At 44.8% G+C, this 22,828-nt stretch overlaps 1 protein-coding gene and 1 long non-coding RNA gene across 3 annotated transcripts in view; both read right to left on the bottom strand.

Annotated features, from left to right (window-relative positions):
• Positions 1-22,828, bottom strand: part of abcc1 (ATP-binding cassette, sub-family C (CFTR/MRP), member 1) — a 56,250-nt gene that overhangs the window by 3,256 nt on the left and 30,166 nt on the right. The window contains exons 14-30 of one of the 2 annotated variants that reach the window (XM_039611198.1): positions 22,610-22,697; positions 22,428-22,497; positions 21,973-22,099; positions 15,297-15,473; positions 14,479-14,646; positions 13,346-13,520; positions 13,126-13,186; positions 12,927-13,050; positions 12,618-12,825; positions 10,526-10,836; positions 10,193-10,392; positions 6,393-6,519; positions 5,319-5,420; positions 5,034-5,180; positions 4,789-4,947; positions 2,312-2,478; positions 1,879-2,073 (exon numbers count right to left, since the gene is read on the bottom strand). In XM_039611198.1, coding sequence (XP_039467132.1) covers positions 1,879-2,073; positions 2,312-2,478; positions 4,789-4,947; positions 5,034-5,180; positions 5,319-5,420; positions 6,393-6,519; positions 10,193-10,392; positions 10,526-10,836; positions 12,618-12,825; positions 12,927-13,050; positions 13,126-13,186; positions 13,346-13,520; positions 14,479-14,646; positions 15,297-15,473; positions 21,973-22,099; positions 22,428-22,497; positions 22,610-22,697 — 2,606 coding nt within the window. The remainder of the gene's footprint in view (positions 1-1,878; positions 2,074-2,311; positions 2,479-4,788; positions 4,948-5,033; positions 5,181-5,318; positions 5,421-6,392; positions 6,520-10,192; positions 10,393-10,525; positions 10,837-12,617; positions 12,826-12,926; positions 13,051-13,125; positions 13,187-13,345; positions 13,521-14,478; positions 14,647-15,296; positions 15,474-21,972; positions 22,100-22,427; positions 22,498-22,609; positions 22,698-22,828) is intronic. The other variant, XM_031755796.2, reaches the window with a different exon arrangement.
• Positions 18,304-20,044, bottom strand: LOC120439917. Its single transcript, XR_005612834.1, has 2 exons — positions 19,803-20,044; positions 18,304-18,412 (listed from the first exon to the last, which is right to left on the bottom strand). It is a non-coding gene; the product is annotated as an uncharacterized LOC120439917 (long non-coding RNA).

Raw genomic sequence — 22,828 nt, 5'->3', positions numbered from 1 at the left:
AAACAATAAAGGGGAAAATGGGACGGGTACATTTCAAGCTTGTTATTTAAGTTCTTAGGCTTAGCAACACACCTGTTAACGTTCGTTTGAAACGGTTATCAACATTAACAGACTGAACTGGACTTAATAACAGGAGTGCAAATAATTTTAGTGAATTATTCTGGTGAGTATCAGCTGCGCTGGGTATGTAAATCGGGCCATCCAGCCGCGGTGCTGATCCGACGCCACTCGTGCCAAAAATCCGGACAAATGTCACTTGATCAAGAAGCAGATCTGCATCAGATGAGATCAGCTGACTTTGCGTGCGCTGTGCACAGCGGTGTGTACTCTGTGTGTTAACAAGAAAAACGCATATAAGAAAGTGGTGCGCAAAAGCAGGGTAGTGACAGAATTGATGCGCATTATTGATATTTGAAGCATGTGTACCTGCACATGCATGCTTATTAAAACACGGGTACTGTGGAATATATTTTTACTCACCTAAAGCGCTCGTGCTCTCGTCCACTCCCCGCAAAAAAAATTAGCAGCTGTGCGGTGTCTGTGGCATCGGTGCTCTCATCGGATGCGATGGAGTAAAAATCAAAAGCACAGCTTTATCGGACAGTTGCAGTTTAATGTTGGCAGGCGAGTCTTCGATGCGTCGCACAACTGTATTTCTGGACATGCTGACGTTGTTGAAGTCCTGCACTGTTTCCGGGCACGTTATTTCGGTGACTTTAACGAGGCAGCGTTTTATGAGGTCTCCATCTGAAAAAGGCTTGCCATGTCTTGCCATGAGTTAGGGTTAGGGTTAGATCCTTTTCCTGGACCTTTTGAGCACGAAAAAAATACTGTTGCTGACCCCGCAGGAGAGCTACCCTTTGCTTTAATTTCTGCTCTCGCTCAGCACCAGTGTAGGATGCATAGGCCTGATGTTTGGTTTCATAATGACGTCGTACATTATACTCTTTCATAACTGCCACAGTTTCAGTGCAGATCAAACAGACACACTTGAATTCTTTGAAGAAATATTCACTCTCCCACCGTGTCTGAAATTTTCTGCACTCACTTTCTACCTTAGCTTCTTTGGTTCTGCCATGTTTGGTAACTTGGGGTAAATTTCTTTTGTGATTGTCCTTTTTGGTGGAGCAACTGCCTTGATCAACAGCAGCTCCCCCTGGTGTTAAAACTAAGAAATGCAACACACTCAAGCAAAAGTTGAAGTGCGGCCGGACTTTGGACACCCCTGATGTACGTCAATCCCACCAATCACAAACTGCAAGGCGAGACATACACATGACACAGGATGAATGACCCTCGCTGTCGTCCAATCAAATCTCTGTAGCCGGGCATAAAGTGGCTATTTTTTGATGGGAACCAGCTCTAATGCATTGTGGGAGATGGAGTTTTTCAGTGTAATCACGGTGGATGTAAGTTTACAAAGAAAGGCAGCAAAGTTGTTTGAATCCATCACTGAGACTGACCCTCTGCTTTGGTTCTGTCTGGCAAAGACACCATTGCATTGTGGGATGTTTCTGCAGGTGGAGTATTTTGTGTTAGCATATTTTAATGCTTTTTGGTCGTTGCATGGAATTAGGGTGATGCTTATTTACAGCAGGTTATTAAAATGAGTCTTATCAAACACAATTATAAATATAACTAAAAGTTAAAACTTTATTACTAACCAGTCTGTTACTGTAGGAAACCAGAAACCAGAAACATGGAAACCAGAAACTGTCTCATCCTTAAAGAACTTTCAGTATGGCCTAATGACTGTAAGAGACTGAAATGGTCGCGCCAACAGAGAACATACAGAACTGGGAGACACATACAAATATAGGCATTAATACAGATTTTGGGGGGTGGGGGCCGTACCAGTGTCTCTTTAGTGTACAGTACCTGGTGTAGTCCATGATGGTGTTGAGGCGATGAGCTATGGTCAGGACAGTGCAGTCCTCAAACTGAGAGCGGATGGTGGACTGGATCAGGTTATCCGTCTCCATGTCTACAGCTGCTGTGGCCTCATCAAGAACAAGGATTCTGGTCTTCCTCAGCAAAGCTCTGGCTAGGCACAGCAGCTGCCGCTGACCCACACTGAAGGAAAAGCAGACTGTTTCAAAGGCAGAAAGCCCTACTCCCTGCTCCAGCTCTTTTTCCAATGACTGGTATATGCACGGTTGCCCCATAACTGGTGTACTGGACAACTGCAAGAAATGCAGTTGTTCCTAATCATGCTTGACGAGTTTGCACACTAACGTGTTTTTCAAAGAAGCTGTGAAACTGGGATACTTTAATTTGTGGTTGCTTGCACGGCTACGTGAAGCAGTTATACCTCAGGTTCTCTCCTCCTTCACTGCAGTCGTGGTTAAGCTTGTTGGGCAAGCTGGACACAAAGGTCTTAAGATGGGAGAATTCCAAAGCCCGCCATACTTCCTCATCAGTGTAGGAGTCAAAAGGATCCAAGTTCATCCTCAAGGAGCCTGAAAACAGCACTGGGTCCTGTGGAAGAGAAGAGTGTCTTAAGCTGGGCATACACTGTGGGATTTTTCCCATTTTGAGCAGATTTTTCAGTCGTGCGACCGTTCTGGGGATCGGCCCGAGTTTCGCCTTCATCGTGTGTCATGCAACGTGCGGTATACACGGGGTAACGAGAAGCGATTAACACCTCACGACCAGCTCCCGATCAGCAATCGTTTGGTCGTAAGAAAATCAAACCTGTTTGAAATCCTGTCAGCCGTCGTGAGGGTGTCACCGCAGCCTCTCACACTGCGCACACGCAAACACAGAAACGGAAGTGAAAAGACGGAGCAGCATGGCAGTGCAGCGTGTGGCACAAGCGATGGAGGCACAACTTGTATCACTCTGGAAGACATCCTGCCTGGTTCCTGTCCCTAAAAAGATCAACCCGTCGACCCCCAGTGACTACAGGCCAGTGGCTCTGACCTCACATGTCATGAAGACGCTGGAGAGACTCATCCTGAGACATCTGTGTCTGCTGGTGGAGCCCTGGCTGGACCCCCTGCAGTTTGCTTATCAACCTCGTATCGGTGTGGAGGATGCCCTCATCTACCTGCTGGACCAGGCTTATTCTCACCTGGACATTGTTGGGAGCACTGTGAGGGTCATGTTCTTTGACTTCTCCAGTGCTTTTAACACGATCAGACCATCACTGCTGGGGAATAAGCTCACGGAAATGCAGGTGGACGCCCCACCGGTAGCTTGGATCACGGATCTCCTCCTCCTACCCCTGTCACCATCAGTGGGGCTGATGTGGAGATCGTTGAGGACTACCGGTACCTGGGGGTACACTTGGACTGTAAACTGGACTGGACCAAGAACACCAATGCTATCTTCAAAAAAGGGCAGAGTCGGCTTTTCCTACTGAGGCGGCTCAGGTCCTTCAATGTTGGTAGGAAAATGCTGACCATGTTCTATCACTCGGTGTTGGAGAGCGTCGTGTTCTTTGCAGCTGTGAGCTGGGGAAGTGGGGTGAAGACAGCTGATGCCAACAGGCTGAACAAACTGATTAGAAAGGCTGGTTCTGTCCTGGGTGTCAGACTGGAGAACCTGGAGGAGGTGTCTGAGAGGAGAATGCTAAAAAAGCTTCTTTCTATCATGGACAACCCCTCCCACCCCATGCACGCCCCCATGATGGACCATCGGAGCAAACGCAGCAAAAGACTCATTGCCCCGAAATGCAGACCTGACCGCCACAGGAAATCCTTTGTACCGGTGGCAATAAGACTGTTTAACTCTTCCTCACTCTGTAGGTGATTCTCCTGAGACTATTACCTATGTTATTCTGTTCCCTCCCAGTCCGTGCAATATTACCCAAGAGTACCTTATTGAATATTTGTTTTCATCCCCCATCATACGCTGCTACTCCCTTTATTCTATTGCACATTACTATGTCACTTTCTAGAACCGCCTGCACTGATAGTTCAGTTATTTATTCTCCAGGATACAGTCATTTATATTACTTCATTAGAGTTATTTGATACCATGTCTTGCACTATCCTACTACTGTACACTATACTACTATTCTTATTGTATATATTGTATATCATCTTATTTATCTGTTCCTCTGTCTCTCCTGCTGCTTTGAGCATGTACATGACAAAAGAATTTCCCTCGGGATAAATAAAGTTATTCTTATTCTTATTCTTAGAACATGTGGCCTCACAAAAATTATCACGACCGCAACAACCGTGAAAGTTGTTGGATGGAAATTGCTGCTCAATCACAGCTGAGGGGAAAGGATCAGTTGACAAAGAGCGAGCGAGTGAATTCGACAAAGTCGAAAGCTGACGGCAGCTCGCGGCCCTTGCTGTCGAGGTACGGCTTCATGTGCGACAGACAGTAGTCTGCCTGCTGTTTTTCATTAGCAATGTTGATAGTGGTGTGTGTGTGTGTGTGTGTGTGTGTGTGTGTGTGTGTGTGTGTGTGTGTGTGACGGAGAGGGAGAGAGAGAGACAGATTTTGTGTTATCAGCTTCATGTTATGGACGCACAGTGTGAGCACTCAGGTCACATCAGAGCATCGGGCCGTATAGTGTGAGACCCTGCATCATGACCTATGAACTTCTAACCCCTGCGAGTCAATCGTACAGTTTGAGCAGGAGCTGAATAACGTGACTGAATAAAATCACACAGTGTTTGCCCAGGTTAACATTACTGGGTTCGCTGTACAACTCTCCTCAAATGGCAGTTACCCTAAGAGACAAAAAGAGTATCAGCAGCTCCCCTGGCTGCTGTAATGCACAGGCTCCAGACTAATCAGTGTAACAGTTTTGATCCTCTCAGAACGTACCTGTGGTATGATGGTGATTCTGGAACGAAGCTCGTGGAGGCCAAGCTTGGCAATGTCCACTCCATCAATGAATATGTGGCCCTCAGCTGCCTCGATGATGCGGAAGAGCCCCAGCGTTAGGGAAGACTTCCCTGCACCCGTGCGTCCCACAATCCCCACCTGATGGAACAAACAGCTCAGAACAGACACAAGCACACACACTGTCACTGGGCTGATGCCTTCACTGAAGTCATGTGAAATTCCACCTTCTCTCCTCCGATAATGGAGATGGTAATGTTGCGGATGGCCAGATCCAAATCTTGGCGGTAGCGCAGGCCAAAGCTTCTCATCTCTATGCAGCCATTAGTAGGCCAGCCTGGGGAAAGGGTGGAGGGCTCGTGTTCCCACGCTGCCTGGGGGTCCAAACACACATGTTTAAATAAGGCGATTTAGACACGTATGAGGCGAAACCTTTTTCCAAACACACCACATATGGCAGCCAGTATATCTACACTATGTCTTACTGCCTTTAAAGGCTTGTTTCTGTGTACCTCTTTCTCTGTGTCGCTGTATTCTTTCACTTTCTCCACAGCCACAATGTTGGTTTCTACATCAGAAGACATCCTAACCAGCCAGGTAAGTGAGGTAGTTAGCTGCACACGGGGCAAAAGAAAACCAGATTAATGCACGCTCAGTCCTCCAGACAGGGGATCCCAAAAGGTTGGCTCTGTTCATCTGGACGTTTTCAGTGGGAGAAACCCATCATCATCATCATCATCCAGGTGACTCCTTCAGTCTCAGCGACTGCAGGTTTCTAACAATTCTCTGAACGAGGAGGGGGCCTAAGGGTACATCTATCACCGTCCCACACTGCTGTGACTGCAAACTCTGTGAATGCTACTCATGACCCAATATGACAGTCTGCACATTAATGACCCCACAGCCCATTGTTCAATGGGCTGATGTACAAGGTTGGAAACCTGCAGTCAGCTGAGACTGAAGGAGTCACCTGATGATGATGAAAACGTCCCGATGAACAGAATCAGCCTTTTGGCAGATTAAGAACAAACATAACAAAGCACAAAACCCTTTCCTTCTTCTAGGCAGCGGACTGTTTGAATTTCCCCTCATAAATAATATAACTGAAATGAAAGGATATCAAATGGAACAATTTACATAACAAAGTTTTCCTTTAAATTAAAAAAGTAGTTTTAAACTGAACTTAAAAGTAGGGTGCATTCCATTACTGACAGACTGTTTCAGAATATCGATCATAGATTAAAAAACAATAAAATATGGTAACCATAAACAGAGCTCGTAAAAAGTATTCCTGTATAAACTATAATGGGCTCAAATGTACCCACTCCGTCAGGACTGTGGGACACTGCTTCCATGAAACTGTGATGAATCTATGCTTAAAACCCCCCAGAACAATACAATCGAATAAATGTTTTTCAGTGAACTCGTGCACTAAATCTGGCTGCTAAACATCAATAAAATGGCTTAAAATAGGGAATAAACAGACTTAAGTTAGTAGGAAGGCTTCGCTCCTTGTAGCTACCCAGGACTCTTTTTCTTTAATGTATGAAATGAGTGCACAGTTTAAGGAGATTGTCCATGTTTACCTGGAGGGCGTAGGAGATGGACAGTCCCATGATGCCTGGGCTGAGGCTCTGTCTGGCTACGACAGCAAACAAAGCAGCACATGACACAATGCAGTTTCCCACAAACTCCAGGCGAATTGCCAGCCACCTGCACAAACACAGATTCAGGAAACTAGATTATTGACAATATAAGGCACACTTAAAATCCTTTAATTTTCTCAAAAATCGTCAGTGAGCCTTATGTATGAATTCTGGTTGTGCTCAAGGAGCCTCGCGGAGTAATCTGGGTCCTAACCTCCGTCTACTTCAGGTCCCAAAGTCAAACGAACACTGCGGCATCACTGAGAGGTAAAAACTGTCGAATTTAGACAGTTAATAAAATTAAATGATCAGCGTTGCTGCTTTACCAGGTGTAACAATTAAGTTTAACATCCAGGCATCCATGAAAACAGAATTTATTAAATTTAACGGAGTTAGACGTTAGCAGGAAGTTAGCAGGAAGTTAGCGCGCTAGCTTCCACCTAAACATGATATAGCATGTTCTGACTGAGAGATTTCTGAAACATTCAAACGTACAGCTCTGCTATCACTTCCAACATAAATGAAGACAGAAAACTAAACAGCAGTGACGTTTGTAGGGTTACTGAAGTTGGGCTAGCTGGTATATAATGATGTGCTACGTGATCGCTAGCGACACAGCTATGTTAGCATAACATAAACATAGTGAAGCTGGAGGATGAACGCTAACTTTTTTCCACTCAATAAAAGTTAACGTGAAGGTTCCTGATGGTTAGGGACAAATGCAATCGCATGGCAGGATGCTGTAAACGGACCAAACTTCAGTCAGGAGAACAACTGAGATAATCCATCCACAATACCAGGTTAGTCATTAATATACTGCAACAACATGGGAATAGAGGAGCTGCCAGAGAATTCAACATTAATGAATCAATGGTACGGAAGTGGAGATAATAATAATAATAATAATAATAATAATAATAATACATTTTATTTAAAAATAGCGCCTTTCAGAGCACCCAAGGACACTGTACAACAAATACAAAATATACACAATAATAAGAGTAACAGATAAAAGTTAAAAGTTACAGAGGTTTAGACATAAGCAATTTTAAACAGATGAGTTTTGAGAGTGGACTTAAAAAGAGGGAATGAACTAATATTTCTGAGGTCAGGGGGTAAGGAATTCCAAAGTCGAGGGGCAGAGCAACTAAAAGCCCCCATTGTAATCAGACGAGCGGAAGGAACAGAGAGAGAAAGAGAAGATGAAGATCTGAGGCACCGGGATGGGAGGTTCATCTGTACTAAATCAGAGAGGTATGGTGGAGAGAGAGAATGAATAGCCTTAAATATATAAAGGATTATTTTAAAATGGATGCGAAATTTAACCGGGAGCCAGCGTAGCTGCTTCAGGATTGGGGAGATGTGATGGGTAGAAGTCGTCCTAGTAATAATACGGGCAGCAGAGTTCTGGACACGTTGGAGCTTGTTAATAGATTTTTGTGTGAGACCAAATATTAATGAATTACAGTAATCAATCCGAGAGGCAGCACGGTGGCACGGTGGTTAGCACTGTTGCCGCACAGCAAGAAGGTCCTGAGTTCAATTCCAACATCAGGCCGGGGTCTTTCTGTGTGGAGTTTGCATGTTCTCCCCGTGTTTGCGTGGGTTCTCTCCGGGTACTCCGGCTTCCTCCCACCGTCCAAAGACATGCAGCTTGTGGGGATAGGTTAATTGGATAATCCAAATTGCCACTAGGTGTAAATGTGCGAGTGAATGTGAGTGCGAATGGTTGTTCGTCCCTGTGTGTTAGCCCTGCGACAGACTGGCGACCTGTCCAGGGCGTACCCTGCCTCTCGCCCCATGACAGCTGGGATAGGCTCCAGCGCCCCCCGCGACCCTGAAAAGGATAAGCGGAAGCGAATGGATGGATAGAATCCGAGAGATGACAAGATTATGGACGAGAATGGCAGTGGCATGAGGAGTGAGGAAAGGGCGGATGCAATTGATGTTACAGAGTTGAAAATATGCTGCACGTGTGACATTATTGATATGTGAATTAAAGGATAATGTGCTATCGAGAATGGCACCCAAGCTTTTCACAGAGGGAGAGATAGGAACCAACGAGTTATTGATAGTGAGAGAAAAATCGTTAATTCTGGATAGTAATCGTTTAGTGCCGACCAGGAGAAGTTCTGATTTATTGCTGTTGAGTTTAAGCAAGTTGGAGGAGAACCAGGAATTGAGTTCAGCTAAGCAGAGGGTGAGGGAGGGTGGAGGAAGAGTAGAATCGGGTTTGGTAGAGAGGTAAAGCTGGGTGTCATCGGCATAGCAGTGGAACTGAATGTTATATTTACGAAAAATGTGTCAGAGTGGAAGAAGGTAAATGATGAAAAGGAGGGGACCGAGGACAGATCCCTGGGGCACCCCAGTAGATAGAGGAGAAGGCTGAGAAGTGAAGGATTTTAACTGAATGAACTGAGTGCGGTCAGACAGGCATGATTTAAACCAGGCTAATGGAGTATGAGAGAGGCCAGTAGAAGCTAATCTGCTAAGAAGAATGGGATGAGAGACGGTGTCAAAGGCTGCACTCAGATCAAGGAGAATAAGTATGGAGAGGAGACCAGAATCAGCTGCCATAAGAAGATCGTTTGTTATTTTTATAAGAGCAGTTTCGGTGCTATGCAGGGGACGGAAACCAGACTGGAACTGTTCGTAAAGGTTATTATCAGTTAGGTGTAGATGGATTTGTGAAGCAACAATTTTTTCCAGAATTTTTGAAAGGAATGGTAGATTGGAGATAGGGCGGAAATTGTTAAAGTTGTTGGGATCTAGACCTGTTTTTTTCAGGATTGGGGTGATGGCGGCAACTTTGAAAGAAGCAGGAACAGTTCCAGTGGTGAGTGAAGAGCGGATAATAGCAAATATGAGGGGAAGGAGAGGGGGTAGACAGGCTTTGACAAGGACGGTGGGGATAGGATCAAGCTGGCAGGTAGAAGGCTTTGATTTGTGGATGAGATCAGCAATATCAGTTAAACACGGAAGTTGGAAGGCAGAGAGGAAGTGAGAAGGGGGTGGAATTAAGACAGAGGAGCTACATTGGGCATTAGGGACCAAGTCTAGGTGTATTTTATGAATTTTGTCACTGAAGAATAGCATTAGAGAGTCGCAGAAGTTAGATGAATAGAGATGAGCAGGCAGAGAATCAGGTGGCCTGTTAAAGGAGTTGAATAATGAGAATAGGGTCTTGGTGGAGTTCTCACTTGAACAGACAATGGTAGAATAATAGGCAGATTTGGTTTGACTGATACATTCCTGATAAAACAGAACATGGTTATTAAACATATCCTTATGAATAGTAAGGCCAGTTTTCTTATAAAGACGTTCAAGCCGTTGGCCTTTAGCTTAGGAAGCTTTAGGAAGCAAGAAGAATGAGCTGAGTAAAGTCTGACTTAAATGACTGTTTTGTTTGCTTAATGCGCCTTAGAATCCGGTGCACCTTATGTATGATAAATATGGCAGTTCCCTTCACTTGTTTTGCTGACTGACTAACCAGAACAAACTGTGGAGCTAAATGACTTTTAACCTTTCAGCCAGAGATTGGAAAGAAACATGAAAATTAAAGCATGCAAAAGTAAATGGAGCTTTTCTACGTCCAAAGTGAATATAATGTACTCGTGGTGCTGCAGTAATACTCCAATGAACGGCCTCAGAGAGATCTAATTTAGGGACATTCAGCCTAAAAGGTGTAAATTGTTGCAGCAGGTGGTGCAGTGAGAGTGTATGACAGCAGCCTCCCTGACCTGTTAGCCACTATGCTGGGATAGTAAGCCTTCTGGTTATGGTCCACGCGCTGGTCACTCTCATGGATGAAACGCTCCTGCTCACCGAAGGCTCGGATAACCGACGTGCCCAGCAGGGTTTCATTGAAGTGGGTGTAAATCGGGGAACGACTGACTGACTCCAGACGCTTCAGCTGGCGAGATGACGCCACATAAAACCTCTGGACAGAACAAGGATGGACACATGTGACTTATATAGTCAGAATTACAGTGCAGTGCGGGGAGGCGTGGTACTGTGGGGATAATACTGGAAGATGCTGACACTTCACCATCGGTTTGCCTTTTCAAACTCACCTGTACAAAAAAATAGAGCAGACCCAGGAAAGGAATGATGATACTGACTAGAGGTGTGGCAATCAGGATGATAACACAAGAGCCCAGCACGTTGAACATGGAGCCCAGGAACATCTTAATAATGCTGGGGATCAGCGTGTCAATGGTGTCCATCTCTTTGGCAAAGCGGTTGACCAGGTTACCACTGGGGGTTCGCTCAAAAAAGGACATAGGTGAGCGCAGAACATCGTACAGCATGGACTGGTGGAGGTACCGGGACGCCAGAACACCCCCAATGGACATGGACAGGGAGTATCCAAAGACAGCCACACCTGAAGGACAGTAGAGGAGTTTGCACAATATCATGACTTGTATATTTCTGTGTGAAGAACACACCTGCATCCAGCAACACACACAAAACAGACCTGAGTTTATAACTGAGGGGAACGAGTTGGGGAAGGGGGGCCTGGACCCTACGGCTGTGCGATATGACCAAACTCTCATATCCTGATATAAGACATTTATCGTCCCGACAACAAAATGTATCCTAAAAATGTTACACTTTCTGTAAATTCTGTGAATCTCTCGACCTGTGTGAAGTGTTTCAGCTGGGCGTCGTGTACCTGGAGTCGAGTGTTTTGACCAATGCATGAAGCTATACACTTTTACACATAAGTTGTAACAGCCGCCATTTTCTTTGTGAGTATTTATTAGACGGCGTGCTGCGGGGAAAAGCCTGGTTTTGTTTTACGTTTGAGTCTAAGATGTATTTGGAGCACCTGATGGCTCTTTTTGCTTCTCATCCATAAACTCTCTCCACACTCTGTCACGTGACTGTTGTGTTGGTGGTAGCAGAGGTTTGTCATGTTCGAGTCTGTGGTGTTGGACCGGTTTGCTGCATAATTTGCATCGTACAGTTTTCTGGTCTGTGTCAGACTTTTCATAACCAAACCATGTCCATGCTACAGAGGCAGCCCAACAAACGATAGTGTAATATGAAACGATAGACGTTGTCAGGTTTATATTGGTGGATTGTCATTTATGCTTAGAAATATTTACTCATATATGCTTAGCGGTATATAATCGATTGCATGATGATAGAGGTTTGATCCTTAGTAGGCTGCAAAGACACTGTGTGCCTTCCAGAGTGTTCTGGCATACACACACATCCTAAGGTCATGAGAGAGGTCGTACCTTCTCTTAATGATTTATGGTATAGGAGGACACCTATTCTGTATCTGCTTAAGTATAAGTGCCTTTTGTATAGATGAACTGCTGGACTTCCAGGCCCAGCAGATTTAGGGGAGTCATTCACAGGGTCACATCTTGACCCACACACACACACGCACACACACACACACACACACACACACACACACACGCATACCTACACGTATACACAGACTGGTACTCTTTGTTCGCATGTATGCCCGTGTATGATGTCATATGTTAATGACCCTATGCATATTCATGTAACCACAATAAAGAGCAGTGCTACGAGGGAGCTAACTGGGAGTGACTGGGGTTCGAGCGGCAGGAACAGCGCTTGTCACAGTTCTCTCCCTCGTGCACGACACTACCCAGAGTTCAGCCTGGTGTCCAATGCTTTTTGCCATTGTAGTAGAATTGTCTCTGATTGTTTCAGCGAGGGGTTTGTGCTAGACAGACCCATCAGACGTTTTCATATCATCATCCAATATATATCGTTATATCAAACAGCCCCACTGGACCCCATCTCAGCTGTGACAGAGTAGGACCAAGGGCGTGCTGCAGGGTTAACTAAGCATATTAGTCAACGGGTGGTGAACACGGTCACCCTGCTCTGTGAGCTGACACCACATCAGTGTCCCTCCATCGCTGTCCGGTGGCACCTACATGGAGTTTGTGTGTCCTTTGGTGCTCTAGCTTCTTACAGACATGTGATTAAGTAAGCACACATGTCAGGCCTGTGTTGGACTGGCCACCTAACATTTGTGTGCTGTTTGTTTAAGAAACGATGAGCAGGAAAAAGCAAAGGGGCTTTTTCATCGTGGTGTGTACAATGGCTACCTTTGGTGTTGCCTCACTTTCTGGACCAGACAAAAACATGAGTTTTTCCTCCTGTCATGCTCACCCTGAGACAGGCCAAAGGCACCATACACCCCCAGTCTCATTAGTCTGTTAGGCTGCGTGCCATTAACCACAGGGTCATCAGTCCACAGACTCAGCCAGTAGTTGGAGAACAGGGAGAGCAGGTGATGGGCAAGAAACAGCAGAAGACTGATGCAGGACAGAAGCACTCCAATGGACTTAAAATAGGCCCAGAAGACAGACAGCTTAACCTGCAGAGGACAGGAGAGCCACTGTGATCTCAGACTGAACATAGACACATTATACAGAAATGTTTGCATTTATACATGCGACCACGTGCAGATCTACACACCTGCCCAGTGCTGGCCTTGTCAGCCTCCGTCAGCTTCCCCACCTCTGGATTCTTGGGCTTGTTGCTCAGCTCCTCATCTGCTTTGGTTGACTGTTTGGATGCAGTGCAGACGCCTGGACTGCTACTTAAACAGAAGGACACTTCTGTGGTTAAGTGAGACACCCCAGCTCCCCCAAGACCCTTACCCTAAATCACTCACCCAGCAGGAGTGGACACGCTGCCGTTCTCCAGTCGTTGGATGCTGCTGTTTGGCACAGGCTCTAAATGAAGGAAGGAAATTTAAAACAGGAAGTCGATCTGAGAAGACTAGCTGCAGCAAACATGTATGATAAAATAATGATCAGACTTTATCTTAACAGAACTACTACTCAAAACACTGCACGGTGCTACGCTACACAGCAACACAACACACTCCTCACCGCTGTTATCAGCTTTGTCGACTGCAGCGTACGTTCGCAGGAACTCGGCAAAGGCTCCCTCTGTGGCCATGAGCTGCTGGTACGAGCCCACCTCTGAGATCTCCCCCTTCATCATGACCAGGATCAAGTCAGCTTGGGGCAGGTAGCTCAAGCCGTGGGTGACCAGCACACGAGTCTGTACATGGCTACACACAGTTAGTAAACGTGGTCTAAAAGCATTTACGCTGCTGCGAGACATTCCAACAACTAAAACAGCTTTACATTTGGATCAACTTAAGTGGTTTGGATAGTTTCATACAATCTACAGTACTGTGCACAAGCCTTAAACCACCACAGTCTCTTAGGTTTTACCTGTAAGAAGCCAGAGGAGTTGTTTTTTAACACAATATTTTTGGGCCTTTTTGATAGCAGAGTGAAACAGGGTGAGAGTGAGTGAAAGGCCCCGGGTGGGATTTGAACCTGGGCCATTGCATTTAGCCACATGTCGCCTTTGGGTCAGATTTTACAACAAGGTCAGTGTTATTCATGGGGATACTTTTTAAACACTGATCTATGAATGATTCAAGACTAAAATTCACATAAACTCAAGGGATGAACACGGAGGCTGCTCAGTGAGCAGAAAAACACCGCGATGTCCCAGTTTGACTGGCAGAAAAACAGTTTGGAACCAAGAAGGTTGACTTTAGCCCAGAACTTATCTCTGGATGCTGTGCAGTGTCTTTAAAAAAGAATTAAGGCTGACACAGCAAAAGAACAGTAAGGATAAGAAATGTGGGAACCATTAGCAGAGAGCTGACGCTGGAGCTGAGAGCAGCTGATTTACTGCTCGCTGAAGCCAACATCCAAGGAGCTTTGGACTGCCAACAGTTAGTCCTGGGAACTAAAAGAGTTCACGCTTTGTAGAAGAACAAGGCTCGTCCTACACACTTTCACATTCAGTTTCAATAAAGTGCTGCAAACATTTCCAAGTTTCTAGAAAAATATAAAGGAAAGACGGGTGGCTCGAGAATTTTGCACAGTCCCGTACGAGCAAAGTGCCAGTGTTGTAGTCCAAAGTCAGTAGCACTGTGAAGGACACACAGGATCCCAGTCATGATCCTGGGTATATGTATATGACTCAGTCAAACACAAACCTTGTCCTTCAGCAGTCCCTGTGGGCCGATGACTTGATCAAAGATGTGTTTCCCTACGTGAGCATCGACAGCAGACAGCGGGTCATCTAGCAGGTAGACGGCACGATCACAGTAGACGGCCCTGGCCAGGCTCACCCGCTGCTTCTGACCTCCTGACAGGTTCACTCCCTGCACAGACAGACGGGCAGAGGCAGACAGTTTAGCAGGCTAGCTCATCATTGTAGAAATGCTGCCAGTGCATGCTACAGAGTCTCATCAAACAGCAACAAAAGACTCAGTGACACACCGACAAGTCTGTCCAAACTACAGTCTATGGTCTCGCTCACTAACCAGACGCCTCAACAAGAAACCAGTTCCCTGTGAATTCCTGGGGGTCACATCCATGTCAAAGCTTTATCGGGCATCTCCTCCAAGTACCTGTTGAGTCTTTGCTAATTGTACGGTGATGATCTCACTAACATTTAACACACTGACTGAGGCCTGCAGTCTGACATGTAGTTCTTGGGTTTTCCTTTTCCCATTGTACCGTCTGACCTCGATAACAAGTTGCTGGGATGTGCACTCCTGGGAAGACTGGCCTCGGGTGTTCAGGTGTGGTTTAATACAATACCACAAACCGACACAACACATGCTCAGTTAAATGCAGAAAAGTGCATTTAAATAGCAAAACTTGGCTTTTACTCACCTCTTAATAAGTAAGACGTAGTAACGATGTTTTCATAGGACTGCAGAGCGAAAACTCTTTTATGTTTTCTGAGACTAACTTGTTTTGTGTCGACATTGTTTTACACACAAAGACGTGTACTACGGGCTCATACCTTCTCTCCTATCTCAGTGTCATCTCCTGCAGGAAGTATCTCAAGGTCAGGCTGAAGGGCACATGCCTCCACCACATGCTGATACCAGGACTGTCTCCTCTCATGACCAAAGATTATGTTGTCTTTTAAAGAGGAATTCTGGATCCAGGCCTGCTGGGGAACGTACGCCACAGAACCCTGCAGGGCAAAGGACAAGCACACCTTACACTCATTGGACATTTAATTAAACAATAAGACTGCCTGTTATTTATTATCTATTTAGTCAGCAGCGCCTACATTCTGTGCGATTATAAAGTGGCCACTGCCATGTCCTTTATTCTTTTTTATTTTTTATTTTTTTGTAATACAATGTAGTACAAAGGGCCACAATGCTCCTTTTTACATATTTACCCCACCCCAAGAACATATTGGACACCGATCCAGAGGGGAAAAAGTAAATAAATAAATCAATAAAATGAGTTAATGAATAAAATGAATTTAAATGAAGTACAAGGAAATTCACCATATTTGAAGGTGCTAAAATGTGCAAAATAGGGTCCATGTTCAGTCTCACCTTGCATTGTGTATTTGTCTAATGTCTGGGGAAGAAAGAATAAGACCTTCGAATCATGTCCTAAAAACTCCCTGAAAAGCCTTCAGCTGATCCAAAATGCTGCAGCAAGAGTCCTGACAGGGACTAGAAAGAGAGAGCATATTTCTCCTGTTTTGGCTTCCCTTCATTGGCTTCCTGTTAAATCCAGAATTGAATTCAAAATCCTGCTCCTCACATACAAGGTCTTAAATAATCAGGCCCCATCTTATCTTAATGACCTTGTAGTACCATATCACCCTATTAGAGCACTTCGCTCTCACACTGCAGGCCTACTTGTTGTTCCTAGAGTATTTAAAAGTAGAATGGGAGGCAGAGCCTTCAGTTTTCAGGCCCCTCTTCTGTGGAACCAGCTTCCAGCTTGGATTCAGGAGACAGACACTATCTCTACTTTCAAGATTAGGCTTCAAACTTTCCTTTTTGCTAAAGCATATAGTTAGGGCTGGACCAGGTGACCCTGAATCCTCCCTTAGTTATGCTGCAATAGACGTAGGCTGCCGGGGATTCCCATGATGCATTGAGTTTTTCCTTTCCAGTCACCTTTCTCACTCACTATGTGTTAACAGACCTCTCTGCATCGAATCATATCTGTTATTAATCTCTGTCTCTCTTCCACAGCATGTCTTTATCCTGTCTTCCTTCTTTCACCCCGCCCCTCCCTGAGCCTGGTTCTGCTGGAGGTTTCTTCCTGTTAAAAGGGAGTTTTTCCTTCACACTGTCGCCAAAGTGCTTGCTCATAGGGGGTCATATGATTGTTGGGTTTTTCTCTGTATTTATTATTGTGCGATCTACTGTACAATATAAAGCGCCTTGAGGCGACTTTTGTTGTGATTTGGTGCTATATAAATAAAATTGAATTGAAATGAATTGAATTGAATTACTGAAGTTCAGTCTATACCCAGAGAAGGAGCCAAAGCTGCTTAGGGTGTAGATGATATGGGGGACACATGAAACAGGATCAGATACATACATTAACAGATCATCTGCATAAAGGGACACTCTATGCTCTTTATCCATCCTATGGATGCCTGCAATTGATTGCAAGGTTTTGAGTGTTTGAGAGGGGCTCTATGGCCAGGGCAAATAACAATGGACTGATTGGACAGCCCTGACGGGTACCCCTTGTCAACTTAAAATAACATGAACATTTACCATTTATGATTATAGAGGCTTTGGGTGATGTATATAAAAGTCTTATCCATGAAATGAAGTTGGGGCCGTAACTGAATTTTTTTAAACAAGCGAATAAATAACCCCATTCCACCCTATCAAATGCTTTCTCTGCATCCAGCGTGATAACCACCTCAGGCACCACGCTGGATGCAGGAGAGTGGATGACATTTAGGAGCCGACGGACATTCGTAAATGAGTGACGGCCTGGGATAAAGCCAGTTTGGTCAGCAGATATTACGTTATGGATTGTGGTTTCTAGGCGTAGGGCAAGAGCCTTAGCCAAGATTTTTACATCACAGTTTAGGAGTGAACCAGGCTCTGTGCTGTCTTTACCTGATTTCAGCAAGAGAGAAACAGATGCTTCAGTCATTGTCTGTGGAAGTGACCCACGAGGCAAAGAATCATTAAAGACGTCAAGTAAAATTGTTGTTAGCTTGTCAGAAATTTTTTATAAAACTCAATGGGATACCCATCAGGGCCCGGTGCCTTGCCATTCTGCATTGCCTTTATTGCAGTACCTATTTCTACATGACTGAGTGGAAGTTCAGTTTCAGTCCTATGGGCCGCTGTTATAAGAGGAACCTGAAGATTGTTAAAGAAATGCTCCATATCAGAGCAATCAACTTGTAGTCTCAGATGTATATAGATTTGAATAAAATGTAGTGAAAGTTTCTTTAATTTCTTCAGGGTCAATTGTTAGCTCACCATCTTTTCGTATTTGTGTGATTTGTTGTGCGGCTGAGCGGCATTTAAGTTGGTGGTGTGCTAATAAACGTCCGGCTTTGTCGCCGTGCTCATATACATAACCTCGTGATTTTAACAGAAGATGTTCAGTTTTTTCAGTTGACAGCAAACTGTATTGTGTTTGGAGATCTAGCTTCCTTTTATAAAGCTCAGGAGAAGGAGAAGCAGAGTACTGAGCATCTAACATAGAGATGGTTTTAATTAGTTCCTCTTGCCTAATTTGATTCATTTTATTTTTTCTAGACGAATATGAGATGATTTCTCCCCTGATTACAGCCTTTAATGCTTCCCATAAGAGGGAAGGTGAAACATTATCTTTCTGATTGAAAAATAGAAAATCATCTATTTTTTTGATATCGTTTCACAGAAACCCTCATCTGCCAGGAGAGTCCTGTCTAATTTCCAGGGTGGATATTCTGATTGGTAAAAAGGAAACGCAAGATCTAAAAGTACAGGGGCATGATCTGACTCTACAATGGTTAAATGTTAGGTGGTTAAATATGTCCTTTATTCTTTATTTTATTTATTCAATAAGCTGCTGTGAAAAAGAGTTTCATTGTAACACATTGTTGTGCATCCTTCCATCCATCACTTATCAAAGGTGCTGGTGCTTTTTGTTATGATTTAATGTTGTCAGTGTTTTGTTTTATGTCATGTTTAAGGATTTTGTTCTCGGTTGTATCTCACGTTTAGTTTAGTTCAGGGTCCGTCTTCGCTGGAGGGTCCAAGGGATCGCTTCAGCAGTCCGTCTTCGCTGGAGGGTCCGAGGGACCGCTTCAGCATTCTGTTTCAGCTGGAGGGACCGAGGGGCCTGTCCAGCCTTCATTCGTCTCCGCTGGAGGGTCCGAGGGACCGCTTCAGCATTCCGTCTTCGCTGGAGGGTCCGAGGGACCGCTTCAGCCTTCCGTCTCCGCTGGAGGGTCCAAGGGGCCTGTCCAGCCTTCGTCTGTCGTCGCTGGAGGGTCCAAGGGACCGCTTCAGCCTTCAGTCTTCGCTGGAGGGTCCGAGGGGCCTGTGCAGCCTTCATTCGTCTCCGCTGGAGGGTCCGAGGGACCGCTTCAGCCATTCGTCTTCATTGGAGGAGCCCGTCCAGCCATCAGCGTTGCCTGCAGAATGGCAACCAGTGCCTTGTGCGCTGGTCCTTATTCCTCCAGGACTACAACATTGACACCCGGTACAAAAAGGGTTTAGAAGACGTCATGGCTGATGTCCTCTCTAGGTCATGAATCAAACATTTCATTTAGGGTTAAATGTTTGATTTTTGGGTGGGGGGAAATGTTATGATTTAATGTTGTCAGTGTTTTGTTTTATGTCATGTTTAAGGATTTTGTTCTCGGTTGTATCTCACGTTTAGTTTAGTTCAGGGTCCATGTGTCCTTCTGTCTCTCAGTGTCAGGTCTGCGTCTTGGTGTAGTGTTCTCGTTTCCTGTTTTATTGTGAAGGTCTGCGTCTCATGTGAGTGTGTTCAGTTTTACCTCTGTCTCGTCTTGTTGATTATTCCCAGCTGTGTTCCCCACCTGTGTGTAATCTCCCTGTGTTTCTGTGTGTATTTAAGTCGCGTCTTCTGTCTTTGTGGTGGCTGGTCTGTCTGTGTATCCGCCATGTTCCACTCGTGTGTCTGGTGTTAGAATCTTAGTTTGTAAATAGTTGTAAATAGTCTTGTCAAGTAGCAATCGTGTATTTTGTTCACTTTGTACATATTCTTCACTGCAGCAGCCTAGTAGGCGTGAGAAGCCATTTTTGTTGATTAAGTTTTCTCCTGTTTTTTGTTAGAAAGTTAGGTAAGTGGATTGTCTTTTGGTTGGTGTTTATTTTGTGTAGGAAAGCATAGGGACCAGTAGGGAGTTTTGTTTGTTATTTTTGGCACTGCTCACTGCTGAAGAAAATAAATGGCTGCTTAGCACTTTTAGAAGATATTGTGGTTTGTGTACTTAGTTGGGTGGTGTGTGAGTGGGCCAACTTCTTGTTGCGTTCATACACGCCTAGACAAAGAACGTAACATTTTGTACACAATCAAATATTCTGTGCTGGCTGTCTGCCTGGGTCCTCCGTCAGCCGGGTCCTCCGTCAGCCGGGTCATGGCAGTCTAAGGAGCTCAGAAATGAAGCGACTTGACTTCTTTAAGTTTCATGAAGATGTTCCACCTCTCATCCAAGAGGCTTCTTCAGCCTCTCAGAAAATTCAGGAGAAATTTCTCAAAGCACAATATCTCAGTGCTCTTCAGACCCAACCACACCCCCAGACAAGCCACGCCCCTGGGGAATCCTAAGGGGAAAAAAACAAACTTCCAAACACAAGCTTCACATCATAGTGTATGCTGCGCAGTGCAGCAAGTAGTCCTCAGCAGTGTTGGTCAAGTTACTTGAAAAAAGTAATCAGTTACTAATTACTGATTACTTCCCCCCAAAAGTAATCCTGTTACTTTACTGATTACTTATTTTCAAAAGTAATTAATTATGGTAAATGGTAAATGGCCTGTATTTATATAGCGCTTTAATAGTCCCTAAGGACCCCAAAGCGCTTTACATATCCAGTCATCCACCCATTCACACACACATTCACACACTGGTGATGGCAAGCTACGTTGTAGCCACAGCCACCCTGGGCGCACTGACAGAGGCGAGGCTGCGGACACTGGCGCCACCGGGCCCTCTGACCACCACCAGTAGGCAACGGGTGAAGTGTCTTGCCCAAGGACACAACGACCGAGACTGTCCAAGCCGGGGCTCGAACCGGCAACCTTCCGATTACAAGGCGAACTCCCAACTCTTGAGCCACGATCGCCCCTAATTACTTAGTTACTTAGTTACTTTTTAAAAACACGAATTACAACCTGAATAGGTGATAAAGTGATAGATCTTTCAGCCCAATTCTACTTTTTCTGCATAATCCATCATACAAAATGTAATCAAATGGAAAAGTCTCTTTTTAAAACTTTAAACTTTAAATCTTTTAACTTTATGCATCAAGCAAAAATTAAATTATATGCAACATTCTCTGACTGGAAGAAATTTGTTTAACATTTAAACCTATTTTCTGAACATTCCAGCACATAAAATAAAATATTTTCTTGTGTTTACACTCACTCTTTCAAATAGATGAAAGTAAAACACAGCAGAAAATAAATAAAGTCAAAGGCTAGTTGCTCTATTTTCACCTGTAAAGCAGGAGTGGGGTAGGCGGAGGTTTACCCTGGTGCAGGTGTGCCGCAGCGGTCAGTTGAAGACTCCGCGAGTTTCTCTATGAATTTCCCATTACAGTCGTAGCGCACTCGGTGCTTGCTTGGAAGTTAAGGGGTTTTTTCACTGTAAAAAGAAGTTTTCTTCCCACGCACAATGGACACTAATGTTTTTGTCACTTTTTATGGAATCAAACTCAAAATAAGGTCAGTACTTCCACGCTTTAAACGCTGCACGCTCATACTCTCTCCCGTACTGGATATATCGTCCATTGTTGATCTGCAGACAGCTGTTGTCACGAACGTCGCACTCGCTTACGTCACTGTCATGAGACATTCTCGCAAAAAATCACGGTTTTAGTAACGCAGTAACGCAGCGTTCCTACGGGAAAGTAACGGTAATCTAATTACCGTTTTTGCAATAGTAATCCCTTACATTACTCGTTACTTGAAAAAAGTAATCAGATTACAGTAACGCGTTACTGCCCATCTCTGGTCCTCAGGCCTCTGTACTGGAGAAACCAAAACAGCCAAACAGCCACTCAATAAACACATGGTGCAACACTGAAGAGCCAACTGGACAGCTCAACATCTGCATCTAAAGGTCAAAGGTCACTCTTTCAAGAATGCCAGTGTTCACATTTTAGACAGATGGTTTAAAAGGAGAGTAAAAGAGGATATCCATGTCCACTGTAAATGACCATTGTTGAACAGAGGGCGGGGCTTATGACACCAGCTGTATGCCACCTACACTGCAGTTTCCAGGCATATACCACACTAGATTTCCATCTAACAAATGCTGACATCAGCATAAAACCTACTGGATGACTGATGTATGAAGACACAGATATTGGAACAGCACAGCCATGGAAATCTAATGGGAATTCTCCATGTAGAAAAAGCAGCAGACAGAGAGATCTGTGTGTGTGTGTGTGTGTGTGTGTGTGTGTGTGTGTGTGTGTGTGTGTGTGTGTGTGTGTGTGTGTATTCACCTTAACAGTGACAGATCCTTCAAGTTTGTCCATCTCTCCAAGAAGTGCCGAGAGCAGCGAGGACTTTCCCGAGCCCACGTGTCCCACCACAGCAACCAGAGAGCCTTCTGGGATATTTATATTCAGCCTGAACAAAGACAGTCAGTACAGTTCAGCTGCATGTAAGCAGCATTCACGTTCAGTATTAATGACAGACTCTTTACAGAACTGATTAAGGAAGAGTCTTTTTTTCTGGTTTATAACTATTTAAATTGAGGTACACCAGTGGCTGCTGGGAGGTCCAGCTGGGTGTGGATGACTGACACATTACCTCACTTTGTCATACAGGGTTGTGTTAGTGTTTCAGAGCACAAGCAAAAGGTAACCATAGAATCACACACTGCAACTGAAAGTCACAGATGAAACACACACACACACACACACACACACACACACACACACACACACACACACACCTCTTGAGTGTTGGTGATTCGGTTCTGGACCAGGTGAAAACCCCGTCGGTCACAGAGATGCTGTACTGGGCTGGACGGAGAGGAGAACAATGAATAGGTTAACCTACTGTGTGTAGTAAAGCTGTACACATGGCTGTGTCTCTGGATTAGAGTATATGGGTACTCCAGGAAAGAGGACTCACAGCCTTCTGCTGCTTTGTGCTCCACACTGTCCACCTGCAGCTCCTCGTGTGACAGAAACACCCTGAGTCTCTTCAGGGACACGCTGGCCTGAGGACAGACAGGGTGGGAAACTGTCAGAGTGCAAAGGTGCTGCAGACTGCCAAGTCAGAAGTGCTTGTTTAGTACAACTAACACATTAGAGGAAAAAAGGCCCCAAACCACAATTTATATTCATGTGA

This window comes from Oreochromis aureus, linkage group 4, assembly GCF_013358895.1.
Source record: "Oreochromis aureus strain Israel breed Guangdong linkage group 4, ZZ_aureus, whole genome shotgun sequence".
NCBI classification, from domain to species: domain Eukaryota; kingdom Metazoa; phylum Chordata; class Actinopteri; order Cichliformes; family Cichlidae; genus Oreochromis; species Oreochromis aureus.
Note: the sequence above shows the minus strand (reverse complement) of the source record. Positions and strands in the feature narration are given on the sequence as shown.